The sequence below is a fragment of the Taeniopygia guttata genome, chromosome 1 (assembly GCF_048771995.1).
Source record: "Taeniopygia guttata chromosome 1, bTaeGut7.mat, whole genome shotgun sequence".
NCBI classification, from domain to species: domain Eukaryota; kingdom Metazoa; phylum Chordata; class Aves; order Passeriformes; family Estrildidae; genus Taeniopygia; species Taeniopygia guttata.
In genome coordinates, this window is record NC_133024.1 from 49,018,643 (window position 1) to 49,036,063 (window position 17,421).

At 35.0% G+C, this 17,421-nt stretch overlaps 1 protein-coding gene across 4 annotated transcripts in view; it reads right to left on the bottom strand.

Annotated features, from left to right (window-relative positions):
• PIBF1 (progesterone immunomodulatory binding factor 1) overlaps positions 1–17,421 on the bottom strand; it is a 104,479-nt gene that overhangs the window by 32,630 nt on the left and 54,428 nt on the right. For all 4 annotated transcript variants that reach the window (XM_072928319.1, XM_030271441.4, XM_002199394.7 and 1 more), the window contains exons 11-13: positions 9,780–9,945; positions 6,376–6,526; positions 2,316–2,406 (exon numbers count right to left, since the gene is read on the bottom strand). In XM_072928319.1, coding sequence (XP_072784420.1) covers positions 2,316–2,406; positions 6,376–6,526; positions 9,780–9,945 — 408 coding nt within the window. The remainder of the gene's footprint in view (positions 1–2,315; positions 2,407–6,375; positions 6,527–9,779; positions 9,946–17,421) is intronic.

The following is a 17,421-nucleotide window of genomic DNA, read 5'->3' on the forward strand; positions in this document are numbered from 1 at the left end:
CGTACAAAGTTTATCTGAAAAATAACCTCCATCTCTTCCTCAGTAAAACGGAATAGACTTCTGGAGTTGGAAGAAGTCTTAATAATCTTCATCTGTGCTATAAACATACTCTTTCATGCACTAATCTCATCCACAAAGGAGAAAGGAACCACTTCTTAGACTAGTAGCTATCAGAGTGTAAGTAAAAACTTGGATACCTTCCCATGGCAAATTTAAGGCTGCAGCTCATTGTAATTTTCCCAGCTTCAGCTACTCAGTGAACTTCATCTGAATTTGCAAATATTTAAAGATAACACAAGTACACCTTTCAAGCATACTTTTCAGTATGTTTTTTGACTAGTTTGAATTGAAAGCAAAGAGACAAAGGGACTGATGTGCAAAGACATCTTATGCTGGAAACTTTTGATTCCAACTACACGAGAAAATTATGTAGTGCTCAAGAATGCGATAATTCCTTGCTAGCAAACCACCAAAGTCATCCTGGTAGCGTTCTGCATTCTCTCATTAACACTTCTTAAGTAGTTCCTAGGCATAGCTGAGAAGTCAGCATGGACAAGAAAATCACTGCCAATATGTTGTTCACACATAGCTTAACCTACACTGAGAACTGTTTTATGGCAACAGGTTACTACAGGCCATTTGGTCTTGATGCTTCAGAGCATTCCCAGACATGCTTAATTTAGTACTATGGGTGCACAATGCCTACATGATACAATAGATGTATCTGAAGTAATGAAGGAGTTGTTTCTGGCAAGTGGCCAAAGAGGTATAGACCCCACACTGCTTGAAAAGGTCCATTTTGTACGAACTTTCAGAGACTGAAGTGTGTGATGTGAACTTAAAGGAGCTCTTCATTAAGGATCCCATATGTCTGGGATTAAAGAGAAGGTAGTGGACTCCAGAAAGAAGATTATTCACATTTGTAATAGATTGTCTTTCCTTAAGCAATCCTAGAGAGCAGAAAATTTATCTGTGTTTCTTTAATGGCAATAAACAGAGGATGGTGTCAGTCTTTGCTTTTAAAAACTTTTGCAGCCAAAGGCATCACACACATTATCTGCCTGGCAGCTTTCCTTGAATCAAAACAGCAGGTAAACTATACACAGTCTTTTATGGCTTTTTAAATCTTTTTAATTCTAAAAGATAAAGAAAGTCTATGAAGGCTCCAACACTATTATGAAGGATTAAGTCAGTTTATTAGTCAATGCCTTTTGGAACAAAAGTGGAGTATATGAGTCATTCCAATAGAGCCGCTTCTAAGCTCAGAAAGTGTCTTCCAAGCATATCTGAAATCCTGGTCTGATCATCAGATTCAGCATTCAAAGGAAATTTAACAGAGTTTTCATATACATAAATTATCTAAACTGAATCTATAAAGTGAGGAAAAAGAAGGATCAAAGTGGAAACTCAGGAAAGCGCCCAAACTATTGACAAAAGAGGAATAAACTGAAGCTTTAGGAAATAGTGCTACAGAGCTCTCAACAGTTTTCTAAACCAGATGTGCAACAGCGATATGGAGGTTTTTTGCACACTCCTCACCTTCCAGGAATGGCGACTCCACCAACTTCCTGGGCAGCCTATTCCAATGCTTGACAACCACTTCTGTGAAGAAATTGTCCAACCTGAACCTCCCCTGACAAGCCTGAGGTAATTTCCTTTTATCCCGTTGTTAGTTGTGTGGGAGAAGTGAGTCACAGCCTCTACACACAGGCTCACAGTGAGCCATTCAAATGTCACTATTATTTCTTAAAGACAATGCATAATATAATATATATTAGTTCAAAATGACTATGATCAAGAGGTGTTTTTCACCTATGCATCATTTTAGTCTATTGATCAAATTTTAATTGGCCAAACCAGAGCAAAATAAAAAAAATGCAAGTGGAATAAGATCCCGTATTAGTGAAGATGAAATAGTGATGCTCTGAACCGTTGTCCTTCTTAGTATCCTGACAGATGTTTTTCTTACTATTAAATACAATAATTTTTAGGGTATTAATAATGCATATCCTATTCTATAAATGTAAACAATGTAACTAATCTGTTTTTACAGATGCTTAATTTTATTCAATTATAAATAATCTTTCTAAAAGTCAATGAGAAGATATTTTAAAATTACCTAGAAAAATATGCTCATTCATATGCATGAACCACATTAACAGGTCCTAGTCCTCAATCTATTCCTATATATTTAAGTCATTAAAAAAACTCTTTATGTTAATCAAACTGGTTGGATTCTAATACAAAACATAATGCATGTAATCTTCATTTAGTTTATCTTGAACAAGTGAATTCATGCAATACTCTTTTTTAACCTTTGCTTTAGTCTTCTTTTGGCTGTTGTAGGAACATTAGCACCATATCCATATGAGAAGAGAACCCTTTCAGCTTCAACTTCATCTTCCACTGCAAAAAATACAGAAAGGTGCTGTTGTTGCAGTGTCAGAACTTATAAACTTCTAAGCAATTCTATTTACAGCTCAGCATGAAAAACATATTTCTAGAAGCTAAATTTTCAGTTGGTGCAACCTTCTGGGATTGAGTGGAACAGTTTTTTCACCATTAGCATTAAAGTTAGTGCCACACTTTATTACTTACAACACTTTTTATTTTTATGATTAATATAAGATTTATGCAATACAAAGTAAAGGAAAATAGTTCAGTTGCCTTGACTATTCATACTGCTGGTATGGTCACAAAATGCATACTACTTGTGTAAGTTTAGTTCAGCAGTAGAAGGTTAGGTTGCTTAAGTTTTTTATCTAAATAATTAATTTTCAGTGCATATATGAGAAGGTAGACAAAGATAAAATTTGGGAGTGTTTGAGGTGACAGGACATAACCAAGTCCATGGGACCAGAAGGGACACATCTGATGTTGCAAAGGGAGCTGATGACACAGTGAAGCTGCTCACAATGTTTTTTGAAAGGCTGTGGTGATCAGAAATTTCACCATACTTGATGAAAACAAATGCTATCCATTTCTTCAGAGAAGGGCAAAAAAGAGATCTTTAAGTACATGCAAAATAGAAATATTGAAAATAATCTCTGCTTCCATAGGTGATTGATTTCTGAAAACACATTTCTAAGTGTTTCTAAGTGTTTTAAAGTGTTTTAAACAGATAATCATTGCTTTGAAAGGAAATCCCAATAGTAGCAGGATTAAAATGTCTATGTTCATATTTCAACTTTGAAATTCAGGTTTCCACTCTCCTGTAAGATGAAGTGGGCCAGGGAAAAAAAAAAAAGAAAGAAAAAGAGTAAGTGTATGTGTGAAATAGAAAGAGTCAGAGAAAGTGGGACAGAGAGGCAGAGTAAAGGGGGACAATGAGAAAAATGGGAGCGGCAGGGGTGTGAGAGAAGGAGGGAGAACAAGTAAACACCAGTTCAGGCACCACACAAAAGCTTTGATGAATCAAATAGTTGGGAACAGGAGAAACAAATGTAGGAAATGATGTGAGTCCTATCTGACTCATCTTTCTTAATGCTCAAGTGCCTCAAAATCAGAACTACCTTCATTTCTCAACAACTTGCAAAATGCTATAACTTCTGTTCTCACTTGTCTAATACCCTTGTAATGCTATTTTAAACAAGGCTTCTTAAAACACATTTAGAAAGAGAAAATCCTCTAGAAGAGCACCTGTGGTAAGTCACTTATCTAGTTACATTAAAAACAATATAAAAATTTCAGTCAGTGTGACAGAAAAAGTTTACTAATGTGCCATGACAAAGACACCAGCACTTCAGAGCTGTCTTAAATATGACAGGGAATTCTTTGGTGCTGTAAACACCTCTGGTTAAGAAAAACATAAAGAATAATTTAACCTGCCTTTGTTAACACCCTTCTTTTTGGTTACATATTCAGTGTTGAATGTCTCAGAAAAATGTCAGTAAGATCCTGTCCTGTAAATTCAGATCTGTCTCTAGTGTCCAATAAATGTCACATCAGGAAGACAAACACAAAAGGAATTGGAAATGTTGTAGGTATCAAAATAATATTCTGTATCAGTGTGTGCTTCTCTTACAACATTCCAGGCCCTTCACCTGACTTTGTGGTGTAAAATATTTTATAAGCTAGGGGACACTTCTCAATGACAATTTCTTATGGTACTCAGCAAGGACGTGCCATTGTGAGGATATAGATATGTTCAATCTTTTTCTTAGAAAGATACTAAGCAATGGAAATGAGAAAAATCAAACTAGTCGACAACAGAAATACCCTAATGTGAAGATTGCACCCTGAAAAGGAAGAATAGACAAATGCCAAGGAAATTTACTACTGTTACTCATCTGGAAACCTCTTAGGCACTGTAAGAAGTGGCTATATAAATTCTTGATAGCTTCCTGAATAGGCTGTTTCATGTCATTTCAATATTAATAAAGTGAGGCATAACGATCAGGGAGTAACAGTAAAAATTCAGTGATCTCTTCCACATGCATATTTTCCAAAGGGGAAAAAAAGTGCATATATATATATATATATATAATTTATATATTATATGACAAAAGCCATCTCACATGTGTAAATAAATACAGTTTGTTAAAAAGTCCAGAGAACCCCACCCTAACTGGCATCCCCAAAATACTGTAAAATAGCAGAGGCTTCATGACTCAGGATGAAGAAAAAAGCATTACATGCTATTTAAATATAAAGAGGTGACCACAGGAATGAAGATTAATCTTTATTATCACTAAAGTCTGTAGACAACTCTAACTGTTTTCCACACAATACTTCAGTCTAAATAATATTCCAAGAAAGATGGGCTGAAGTACTCACACTCAATTTGAAAAATAGTTATATATCCTTTCAATTATTTTTCTACCTTTACCTCTTTATGACCTACAACTATCAGGGCATAATTTGAGACACAGGAGGAAGAATATCACTCTTCTCCTTCAAAGTGTTTTTAAAAAAATACTTTTCTTCTGTTTTCCCTAAGATGCTAGACTTAACTAGTATTAATCTTAACTTTCTATATCAAATACACTGAAATAGCAAGTTCAGTATTAAATAGAAAGTATTTTGAAAGTATAGTTAAGCTATAACTCCTTTTTTTCTCCAAGGAAATCAGAAAAAAAAGCCACTATATTTTAAAAGAACAGTTCATTTGAAACTGTTCATTTCTTTAGCATTCTGCAGCATAGAATGTAAATTATAATTAAAATAGATATTCAAGAAGAAGTTAAGACTGATCTGGTAAAAAAAACTTAACTGCTCTCCCAAGATGCATGAGGAAATGTAAACCAGTGTAAACAAAAACCAGTGTTCTGAACTCTACTTTGTCCTTGGAGAAAATGAAGGTAAGGTCCAAAAATTCTGTGTTAATAGATAAATACTCCTTAGGCAAGTATATATATATATACACACTTCAAAAAATGTTTTACTGACTAAAACAGAAGCATGTATACAGCAAACATGCTTATGGTCAGACTGGAGCCTTTGGGTACTCAGGCCATTCTTAGTACAAGCTGCAGGGCATAAAATTAATAAAGTATGTGCAGTCTGGTTACTAACATCACTGCATCTTGGTAATGCCCACTTTGCTAGACACTACTGTCTGTATATAAAGCTTATGCAATAATCTTCTATACTTTATAAATTGTAACTAATTTTTGAAGGAGGAAAGAAGGAGAAAAGGAGAAGATGACAGTTGAATTAGTCTGAAATTTTAGAACATCCTACTCTGTCTACACACTGGCTAGAAGATTTCAAGATTAGAGACAGTGTTTCAAATTAGAAATTAATTGCTTTTTGGATTGATTTAGGCTGAGAACCAAATGAACAGAGATTTTACAAAAATTTTGCTGTGTTTGGGAACATTTTAATTTTTGCAAATGAGAGACAAACATTTTCAAGTGTAATCAGGTATGAATTTAATCCATGGTTTAGTACTTGGAACAGACTGAGCTGCCACAAGCAACTACTTAATGTCTAATTATTATTAATTCAACAGAAGGAAGAGGTTTTTTCCTCCTTCCAATTAGTTAAAAAATTCACATTAATCACTATATTGAAATATAAAACCTGTATTTGCCTGTCAACAAAGAGGACATTTAAAATGTACTAAAATAATAGAAGAATCCTAAAGATATTATCTAATTATAATGGATAATTAGAATAAGGAAAAGAGAAATGACTGAATACTGAGATGATTTTCAATAAGCACAAACTTAGACATATGGAGGTTTGATATATATATACAGGTACACTTAGAAACCTGCCATTAATATTTTCTATCAAAATAATTACTGCCTTTTGATTGTCAGGCATAATGAAGAAGAATGACAGGCACTGTAATGCTTTCCAAGTCATGAGAAAAAATATATCATAATGCCAGAAACACCTACAGATAAAACAACTTGTGACAGAACTTACTTTCTGCTGTCTGCAGTATTATCTCATCAAGCTCTTTTTCAAGTTTTTCATAAGTATCTAGTCTTGCTTGAAACTCAGAATTTTGTGTTTGAAGCTCAATAATGCGGGTTTCACTAGAAGACTGAAGACTATAAAATTCTTTTGTAAGCACCTGTGAGAATGAAAGATGGAAAGATCAGAGATTCAGCATTACAGTGATTTTTGAAAGAGGCAAAATATAATACATGTGTACTGGTATGTTATTAAATATGTCATATAAATTTTGTACAGCAAAGATTGAAATACTTTAAAAAGCAGTTATTGTTTCAATAATATTATCTTGCAAAGATTAAATGCTCAGATCTTAGGCCTATCTGCTGAGGCCATATTAATTCTAAGAAGCTCTCTGAATAATCTAGGGGAATTTTAAAGGAAACTTATGAAAAGCCAGGTAACAACTAAAAAACTTCACAAACAGCAGTCAAAATAGTGTAAATGCAATCATTTTTGTTGCTTTAACTCGATTCTGATTTCAGTCATCAATTTATTAAGTTTATTTTGCAGAATACAAATACAAAAATTTGCCATTAAAGCTATACCAGTCTCATTACTCACTTATTAATAAAAGGTAATATGCTATCAACATTCAAGACTTATGTAAATACTTAATCCATTAAGATTAAACAAAAAACTCATATTCAAAAGTACAAGCTTTGAAGGCCTGTATAGTAAGTTTGATAAAGTGCTTGATAATAGGAAACAACATTGATCAAATAAACACACACCAAACTAGAATAGGAAAATCCTTGGTATGTAAAGTAGCAATCCACATACTTTGCAGAAAAAATCCCACCAAAACAGGTAAAGTAATAAACAAGTGGTACTGATGTTAAATTTCATATTACCTTCCTAAATAAAAATCACAAACACTCAGAATGATAAGTGAATACAGATTTGGAGATACAGAAATATATGTACAGTGTGCAGAGCAGTAATACTAGAGTCACTGTCAAAACCACGAAAGAATTCACAATGCTTAGAGAAACAATCCACTTGAATATAAAAAGTTCATTCTAGTGTCACAGAAGAAATAAATGTATACGTTAAAACTGGGCAACATCTAAACCATCTGTTTCCTAGTTTAGCAAGAGAAACTACTCTTGCTCTAAATAAAAGCAAGAGTTAGTCCAGAAAGCTGTCGCTTAGCCACAAGATACCAGTGCCTACACTTTTAATAAAGACTAAAGTCCTGTAATGCTAGGGAAAAAACCTTAGTACATTAATACTATATATAAGAAAGAAAATTTTAAAACTCCAGGAATTCAGTCAAAAGGAACAAAAATAAAAGCTTCAGACATCAAATATTTAAATTCTGCAAGAATATTTCTTAATGAAAGAGCATTTAAGTGTATATTTCTTAATGAAAGAATTTAAAAGTGTCTCTCTAAAGAGAAAAACAAGTGCTGAAAGTGTTAGTAGAATTGAATGCCAAATATTTGAGTTATTGTCAGATCAAAAAATTTCCACAAAGAAAATTAAAATATAACTCAAATTGAACTACATTCTCCCAAGTACTACTCTCAAGTTTAGACATGCCTGTGCAATTAAAAAGGTTTAGCAACCTCTAAGTTTAGCAAAACAAGCACTTCCAGTGCTTGTGACCACAACTAACCGCATCAGCCAGGATCTGAATGTCCCAATAGGAACAAAACAAGAAATTACAGTCTATCTGAAGCTCTCTAATTCTGTTTCCACTCTATAGTTCCTTTTCATAAACAACTTAGCCAGATTCAGCACTAGAAATGTGGGGATCTGAAGACTGGCATCATTCCCCCAAAAAACAAAGGCTGCCATACATATCACTTCCTTCTGTCCTGTCCAGTTTGTATCTTGACATCCGTTTGAAACATACACTACCAATTTCATTTAATCTCATAAATAGGACTCAGTGATATGCTTTTGGGACTAACTTTGGACAGGTGAAGAAATTTTGTTTTAAAGTAAGTTTTCTCTGTGGAATGCTCACATTTCTAAGATTAAAATAAGTGAACAGGATATGATACGTATTTTTTAAAAACAATAAATTCTAAGCTTATAGAGATAAACAGGCCCAAGTTGTTAAAGCCCACATAAACAGGTGCGTTAGCTGCAGGTGCCCAAGCTGTGTCCCTCAGCCAAGGAAACTATATTTAATAAAGCATAAAAATGCTGCACAGCAGTGAGGAGTGAGGGGAAAAAGTGAGAGAGCACCATGGCGCTGATACTGAGGTGAGAGAAGGAGGGGATCAGGTGCTCCAGCTGCCAGAGATCCCCTCTGCAGCCCATGGTGAAGCAGGCTGCCTGCCTGCAGACTATGAAAGACCACACCAAAGCAGATGTTCACACTGCAGCCCATAGAGGACCCCATGCTGGAGCAGGTGGACATCCCCAGAAGGCACTGCAACCTGTGGAGAGCCCAGATAGGAGGGAGAGCTTCTCCTGAAGGAAGCAGCAGAACGCGGAGGATCCACACCAGAACAGGATAAAAAAGTGTGAGGAGGAAACACCGCCTGAGAGGAGCTGTCATGGACAAACTTGAACTCCTATTTCCCATTCCTCCCTGCACTGCACTGGGAGGGGGAGGTACAAGAGTAAGAAATGAAGGAGGGAAGTTAAATAAAAGAGAACAGGGTGGGGAAAGATATTTTACTTTTTGTCTTTGTCTCTCATCATCCAACCTATGTCAATGGGTATTAAGTGAAATTGGTTTTCCCAGGTCAAATCTTTTTTGCCCATGATGGTAATTGGCAAGTGACATCCCTATCTTTATATGGGTCCATGCTTATTTACCCCACCCCCATCCTCTTCAGGAGGAGGAATGAGTGACTGGGTGTCTAGCACCCCACCAAAGTAACCGATCATGCTAGGACTTGCAAGGTTAGATCTTTTCAATGCTGTAAACAGCATACTCACTTTGACTTTTTTAGCTGTGAAAAATTTATTCCAGAATTGTATATCAATAAAAAGTATTTAATTACGTAACAATGCTATTACAGATCCTAGCTGCAAATAATGATACTGAACTCACCGTACTTTTTTTGGTGAAACTGTCTTCTCTCCCTACAATTTTCACACAGACTGAAATAAGCAGCTCTGTGACACAAGCAGATAGATAAACTCCACATGAATGAGGTACTGTCTTTAACATCTTTCTATGAGAGATTGTTTTGCTTTTTCCTCTCCCTGTAGTCTTGTGTTCCATTACACTGAACAAACATAGTCAGCTTTGTCATTTGACCCTGCTTCTGTGTTATTTGACCACAATTTGGTGGAGATGCTAATTCAGACATGCCATGTTGTTACTTTTTCTCCAAGCTTTTCCACTTTACATTCAAATTGAAAACAACTATGTAATGTCTTGTAAAGTGTTTCTTTATACAACATACCTCCAGCTTTCTCTGGTATTTCTCACATTCCATTTGGCACTGTGAAAGATTCTTAGCTGTTTCTTGTTGCATGAGTTGAACATGTTCAGTTTCAAAGGACTTTAACTTACTTTGGTGAAGAAGTTCAGCTACCTTGCTTTCTGTGCCAAGCTGCATTTGTCTATACCTAAAAGAAAAATGAAAACAAAAGTTTTGATGATTCAAAAATAACCAAAGTTGGAATATATCCTAGTTCTGTTCATCACAGGTGTAAATTTCAAAAAATTAATACAGTATTTTGAAGACCGTAATAAGTATTAGTCTGTAACTACTGTAACCTGTATTTGAAACAGCATTAGGAAAATTCAATATTATTATGACAATACAACACAGTAGGTGGAATACTCTGTCAGTGGCTCTTCTAAATATGTTGTTAATGCAAACATCAAATTACAATGACTTTACAGCATAGCTTAATTTCCTTATTTTTAAGGAGTTAGATCACTGTGAATCTCCTTCTTGGTACACAAACGTATGCATTGAAGTCTTTTCATTGGAGAGATGCTAATGAAATTTTGTCCTCCCTCTTCACCACATGTTACATGTGATAGGGAGAAGTGGCATTAGACATTAGTGATATCAGTGGTGAACCCTTTGAGATTATATGAATATCAGCTACACTGCTTTTTCCATACCCAAAGATATACAGAAAAGTCAGACCACAATGGTGCAATTATTTCCATAGTCAGAATCACAGATCCTTCTCAAAAAGCAGAAATGAAGTATAATTTTTAGAAAATCACTATAAGGTATTTATAAGGAGAAATAATATTCCACTTAGAAGTGGATTTCTTCTATTTTATTAATTAATTCTACCGAAGAGGCAGTCTCAAAAATGAGGTGTAATAAAGTTTGCTGATAGAATACTATAATATAAGATAGATGAAAATTTAGGTGATGTGAAGAACAGGAGAAAATCTAATGAATCTTCCCATTAAATAGCATATGAAATTCAAAAGAGATTTATGCAAAGTAAATCACAGGTTTTAAAAATGCTCCTTACCATATACATAAAATGATAAACACCTAGCTGACTGTTTTCATTCATAAATGAGATCTTGGAATTTATTATACTTGATAAAACCATTAGAACTTTGGTTCAGTTTTAAATAACGGTAAAAAGAAACATTTTGGAAATTACTGTGTAAGAAATAATACAGAACTCACCGTGTCACTTTGCAATTCTATGTTGTCTGCATTACTGAATGCTGACAACCATTCTAGTACCTCATCTCACAAGGAACAGAAGTGTCAGAGCATCAGAGAAGGGTAAGAAGGGCTAACTCTGACATGCAGCAACATCATGCACTCCCACAATTGAACTGTGTGGAATAAATCACCTAAGCAAGCTAGGACTCTACAGCTTGGAAAAGAGATGGTATAAGGAAAAGGAAGAAATATGGGGCCTGTCACATCATGAGAATGGAGAATGGAGAATGGAGATAGGAGTCAACTGTGTTTTCCAATAGCTGAATGAGAAGTCATCAAATAATGCAGAATGTGAACAAATATAAATCACTCTTCATGCACGAAAGCTGTGGAATTCCTTACCATAAGATGCTGTGGATGCTACAAATTAACACTTATTTGAGAGAATACTGAACAACTTGCAGCAGAGAAGTCCTTTGAGAACCATTAAATGCAAGATGGTACTTCTCACACTGAAGCCACTTCAAATTGCAGGATTGCCAGATAAACCTTTACTCTAACCCAGTATTGCTGCTGTGTTAGCTGTCATCTGTCAAATAACAGTTGCAACACAATCCCACCCTGTTCAGCACCTAATCTTTAGGTGGGATGGACACTGTTTAACAAAAACAAGGAGATTACTTCAAATATTTCCCCTGAGGATTTCAGATGTAGAATGCTTCTAAAGCACAAAGAGGGAGCAATTTTCACTGGAATTAATTTGAACAGAACAAACAGGTGCCATTATGATGTCCCTGATAATCACTCTGTAGACATCCATCTATGTGTAAACAGTCCAATGCATGAATAAGATTGTTTCCTCATTACATGAGCAAAGCTTGGAAGTTTTGCATACTGAGCTCATCCAAAGTTTTCCTTCGAAGAACAATTTTTTTTAATAGCATGACATTCATTTCAAACAGAGTTATGGCACTCAAGCTGCTAAATGCCAGTTACCTATCAACTACTTCAGTCATTTTTGCTTAGGGATGCTTTTCAAATGCTATTACTTTCATCACTGTTTCCTGCCTGTATATTCCTATTTTCATTTTACCACACAAAAAAATTTCAGCACTCTTGAATTCTCCACACTTTGCACATGACTGGCTGCAGACATGACACTAAATCTGTTCCAGTATACACATTGTTTATAATCCTGGGAAGAATGCTTTGTTCCAAAATTAGTTAAGTCTTCATGAAGATACATGTCATTCAGCCAACAATACAATGAAACACACGAATTTAATTTAATTATTAGTTCTATTTATTGACTTCCAACAACAAATTCACACCTTCCACCTCATCACAATACAAACAGCAACGCCCTCCTGTACACAACTCAGACCTTCAACCACTCCTGAGCCTCAATGATCTGTATCATACTGAGCTGGCACACTGGAAATACGCATGAACAGAGGAAATCCATACTTCTTTGTACCTACTTTCTATACTTGGTGAAGAAGTCTGTAGTTATCTGATGATTCTACTCAATCAATTGGATGCTTTCAGAGCATGCTTCTCTACCCAATTATGAGCAGTAACTTCAGAAAGAAATTTTGTCCTTTGTTTTGGAAATTTGAAGTAGCTTACATGAGTGTGATTGTTTTGCACTGGCAAGGTTATGATGGGTCAGTTTTCTTTTAACCTTACTACACTGTTGATCGCACTAGTAACTCCTTCACCATAGCACCATTCAGAACTTCTTTGTCATATTTGCTTTAACTCAGCCAGATAGTACCTCTGCTTTCTTTGCTACTATTTCAGCTCAAGTGTGTGTGCATGTGTGTACAGAGTCATGTAACACAATGTGCTGAAATACATTCCTTTATCTGCCTTGATGGTCTCTGAGGGAAAAAAATAAAAACAAACCAAAAAACAAACAAACAAAAAAAAACCCACCCCAAACCACCCTATGCTTTGATACTACTATTATGGAAAAAAAGGAAAAACAAACAGTGGAATGCAGGTCTGCAAGATTTTTCTCTGTTGAGAAATTTTAGCAAACTTGATATAATGAAAGAGTAGAGTTTTTAGTCTCACAGAAGAATGAGGGTTGGGAATCAAAGAGAAATTACAGACTGAGCCAATGAAAAAAATCCCACATGTAAGAATCATCTAGAATGAGGTCTCAATTCCTTTAATGTCTCTCTGCCATCAGGTTGACCAGTCAATGATGCCTGAAGTTTGCTAAAGCAGTGACATAATGGTTATCAAAAAATATTTCTAGAGTAAAGGAGAAGAGCGAATACTCAGAGAGGGACTTGAACTTTCTTTTGTAAGGTTTGAAAGATTTTTTTAATCTTGGGAGCTTGTTTTTCAAGTAGTGGATAATGATATAATAACATGTCCAAATATGCATACCAGAGAGCAAACAGAAAGATCTAATGGTAAAATCATGTAGTCTGAATACTGAAGAAAATATGGCAACCAAGTTTTTTTGAATGGAGGAACTAGAAACTGTCCATCTATAAAACCTGAGATGTACAGTGGTACTCCTTAAAAAGGTAATTGAACAATGAAGTACATTAGAAACAAAAAAATTGTAAAATTACCCTTTCAAGAAGTGGCAAATACTAGTATTAAACTTGTTAATAATAAAGAATACCAAGAAAGTAAATAAAAATAATGCATCTTATTAAGAAAGTCCTACCAAAATTATACAAAATGAAAATCTAATTTTATATTTCATAATTTTTTTAACAAGATTATACCAACCTAAAGCTTTGTGGGATATATTTTAGAAATTATTTTCAAATTTGAAAATGGAAAAAAAACCCTGTAAGTTGTGAAATCACCCTAAGTCCACAGTTGGGTCAGTTCCAGATCTAAGATCTTTAAAGCAATTAGAATATACTCTTGTATTTGTACAAATGTCTGTGCTTTGGTTCAGTGCCAAATTTGCAAAGAAATCTAAAGACATTTCCTCCCTAACCTGTCCTCTTGCAAACCTCCCACTTCTAGCCCCAACATGTCCCCTAATGGTCCTGACCTTCTCCCTCTCCATCCCAGTACCAGCCCAGACATCTCTTGAATTCCAATTCTATTTTCATTTCTTATTCCCAGGACATCGGTTTTTCTTCTTATCTATGTTCATAGCCTATTCAGCCTCCATTCCTATCTTATAGCCCCACTCTATGCATTCTGGATTCCTCTCTACTCCTCTATCACCCTTGTAGTTTGACATCCTTTCTCAAATCCTTCCCATCCATACCTCTTGCCATTTGAGGTTCAAATCCCAGTTTAACTTTCGCACCTTCTGCACCTGAGTCTGCCTGTTAAGGCCTCCTCACTTCCAAAGAGCCCCAACCTAAACATAAAAGTACACAAATGAATCTTCCTTACTGTCCTTTGTGCCTACTGGAGTCACAGAAGGAATAACAGTGATCTAGATAGACCTCAATTAAATTCAGTCTGTCACAGACTGCACAAATCCTGTCCATACATGCAGCAAACTGCCAGACTCCAGTTCAGACATGGGCACTCAAAGGATCTTGTTTCCAACTGGCTCTCTTTTTGATCCTTGGTACTAAAAACTGGTTGCCTTATTTCTGAGCAAAAAATTCCCATGATTTGTGTTCACATGCTACTCACTAAATAACTAAAATGTAAGAACTCATATCTTTAGTTTTCAAATGCTTTCATTGTTCAGCTTTTGCAGAACTCCAATTAAGTCTGATTAGTCATTTATCTGGCTGATTTCACAAAATGAAAGTCTGTTTCAATATTTACTAGCAAATGGGTAAGAAATCTGTCATTCATTTAAAAATACATATTTTGTGAAGTTTTTATACCAACTTTATAGGCATTTTCAGTTTTTTGTAGTATTTATTACTTCATTCATGTCTATCAAATACATTAAACTATTTCTAATCTGGTCTAAAATAATGCACATTGTAACACCAAATTTTAATACTTCCAACAACAACAAAAGCTCTGAGAATAATGATTAGATGAACACAAGATGAAGCATGCCATTTACAAACAGTTTAAACCATGAAAAATCTGTTTGTTTAAAAAATATTCACTTAAAATTTGTTTTTCCCAAACAACATGCTGAGATTTTTTATCAGCACAATACTCCTGGTTCAGGTTGTAATAAAAAAAAATCCAGAAACATATAGCTTATATGGGAAAGGGTAAACTTGATTTGACATTCAAGTTCTTACCAGATGTTACATTTGCTTCGTATCAAGTAATTAAACATACAGTACTTTTACATGTGGTTCAGTAAAATCTGAGCAAGAAAGCTTAGAAGCTTTGTTTAAAGCTGCTTGCTTCAAAGCAGATTTTTGTGTTTTGTAGCATCCTAAGCATTTATTTTCTATCAGTCTCTGATCCTCATTCTGTCAAAAAAAAACTTCCCCATACTATTTTGCAGTTTATAGGAAGTGCTAGTTCCAAACATCCACACTCAGCAGGATAAACAATTGGTTTTCACTCCTTGTAGCTTTGGGACACCTAAACTCAAAATCCCTCATGCAATAAATGAGAGTTCTTCAGAATGTAGGACCCATGTATCCTTTCTACCCTAACTAGACTAATGCCCAGTGTATACTAGACTACAAGAATGAACAATATGAAAGCCTTAAGTGTGTCTGCTGAATCATGCTGACAGGGACAGAAATACATCTTTGTTTGTCTGTCTCTGGACTATGAAACTATGCTTTCTTTTATTTGACTCTAACTCTGTGAAACCTAAGATTCTCTCCTGCACCAAGACACAGCTTCAAGACTACTGGGTAGAGACCGCTTCTGCCAAGCCTGTGCTTGGGAGTCATACTTCAGTCATGAGAATTTCCTAAAAACTTCACTAGGGGTTTTCTCTCAATCCTGGAGCTCTGATGTGCATCAAATATAGTCTTTTGCTGTAAAAAACAGAAGAGCAGCTCCTGTCATGCCTTTCTTACAAAAAATGAAGCAGGGTGCAACTGCTACTCTGCAATACCACAGTGCTGCCAATGCACACTTAGTTTGCTCACTTATCTAGACTGTTATTTCTTGGTTTAAGTAATCAGCATATTTATTGGCTCTTTTGTTATTTGTTTCAATGAAATAAATGCAAAAGATGTTCAAATAACCTAACTGTACTTTACCAGTATACAGACATTCATTAAGGATGCGACAGCCTCCTTAACAAAAAGAAAGGGTCTGAAGAAACGAGTGAGCATATAATAAAGGATGTGATATAATTTCACCTGTTTCCTCTTCAAAACCTGATTTTTAGATACATAAACAGGAGAACAGAGTCACCTCAGTAATTTTTAAGAATCTAATGGTAGTTGCTTTTCTCTTTGCCTATATAAATTAGTCAAGATACATAACCTTGTGTTCTTATTTATGCTTCTGGTGCTAAAAAATATAGAAGCAGGAAACACCTGGCTAGTCTGAGAATACCTACCAGATCAGGTATTTCAGGAGATGGAGATACAGAGATATTCAGTTTGGGAATCCAGAAATGGGAATTACCACCTCACAAGATCCCTTGAATGAAGCTTCAAAATAGCCCAAAGATGAAGACCAAAGAAAGATTAAAGATCCATCTTTTTGAACCAGGAAGGCTATGAAATGACTTCTCTGAAGCCTAGTAAAGAGATACCAGAGGAAATAGTTTCATAACAGTCTCCTAAGTACAGGACCACAATCCAAAATTGAAACATAGAGAAGCTAAAGGGTGCAGACATCAGCACCTCAAGCCAAAGTCAGAAGAAGTTGATGAGTTCTATTGTATCTAGCACAGCCTCAATACACTGCACAAAGTTATCTTTTGCATCTGTGTACACTAGCACATAAAATGGCAAAAGTCGCAGATCTTAGAAGCATAAGAAACATGTTGAACTGAGGTGGATGATACATCTGGATGAGCAGCAGAACAAGCATGATTAAATTTCTCATTGCTTAGTCAATATCTTTGCTCAAACAAATAAATACTTCATTTAAAAAAAAATCACTTTGAAGTGACAGATTGAAAAGGATCCCTGCAATGCAATATGTTTCTGTCTATGGTACAAATTTTAATCCAACAGCAAAGAACTCAAAGTACATTTATTAAAATATCATTCAATCTTTAGTCATATTTTCTGTGTATATTTTTCTCTTTTTGATTTCTCATAGCATACCAAACCATTAACTTTATTAAACCAGTATTTTCATTTTCATATCTTGGTTTACTTAATTCCTTGCAAAAAATGCCATGCTAACAAAGCTGAATTTTGTACTAAATCAACAAAAAGTCAAGGAACAGTATAGAGACTTATCCCCCTGTAATGTGTATTGATTAATGAGGAAATAATTACTTTAAATTGTAACTATGAGAAATATAAAACAGATCTGAATGAAGAAAAGGCCAACAAGTTTCTTGATATTCAGCATTAAGAAATGAAAGCATCAACTTTCAATATTTCTCTACACTTATATG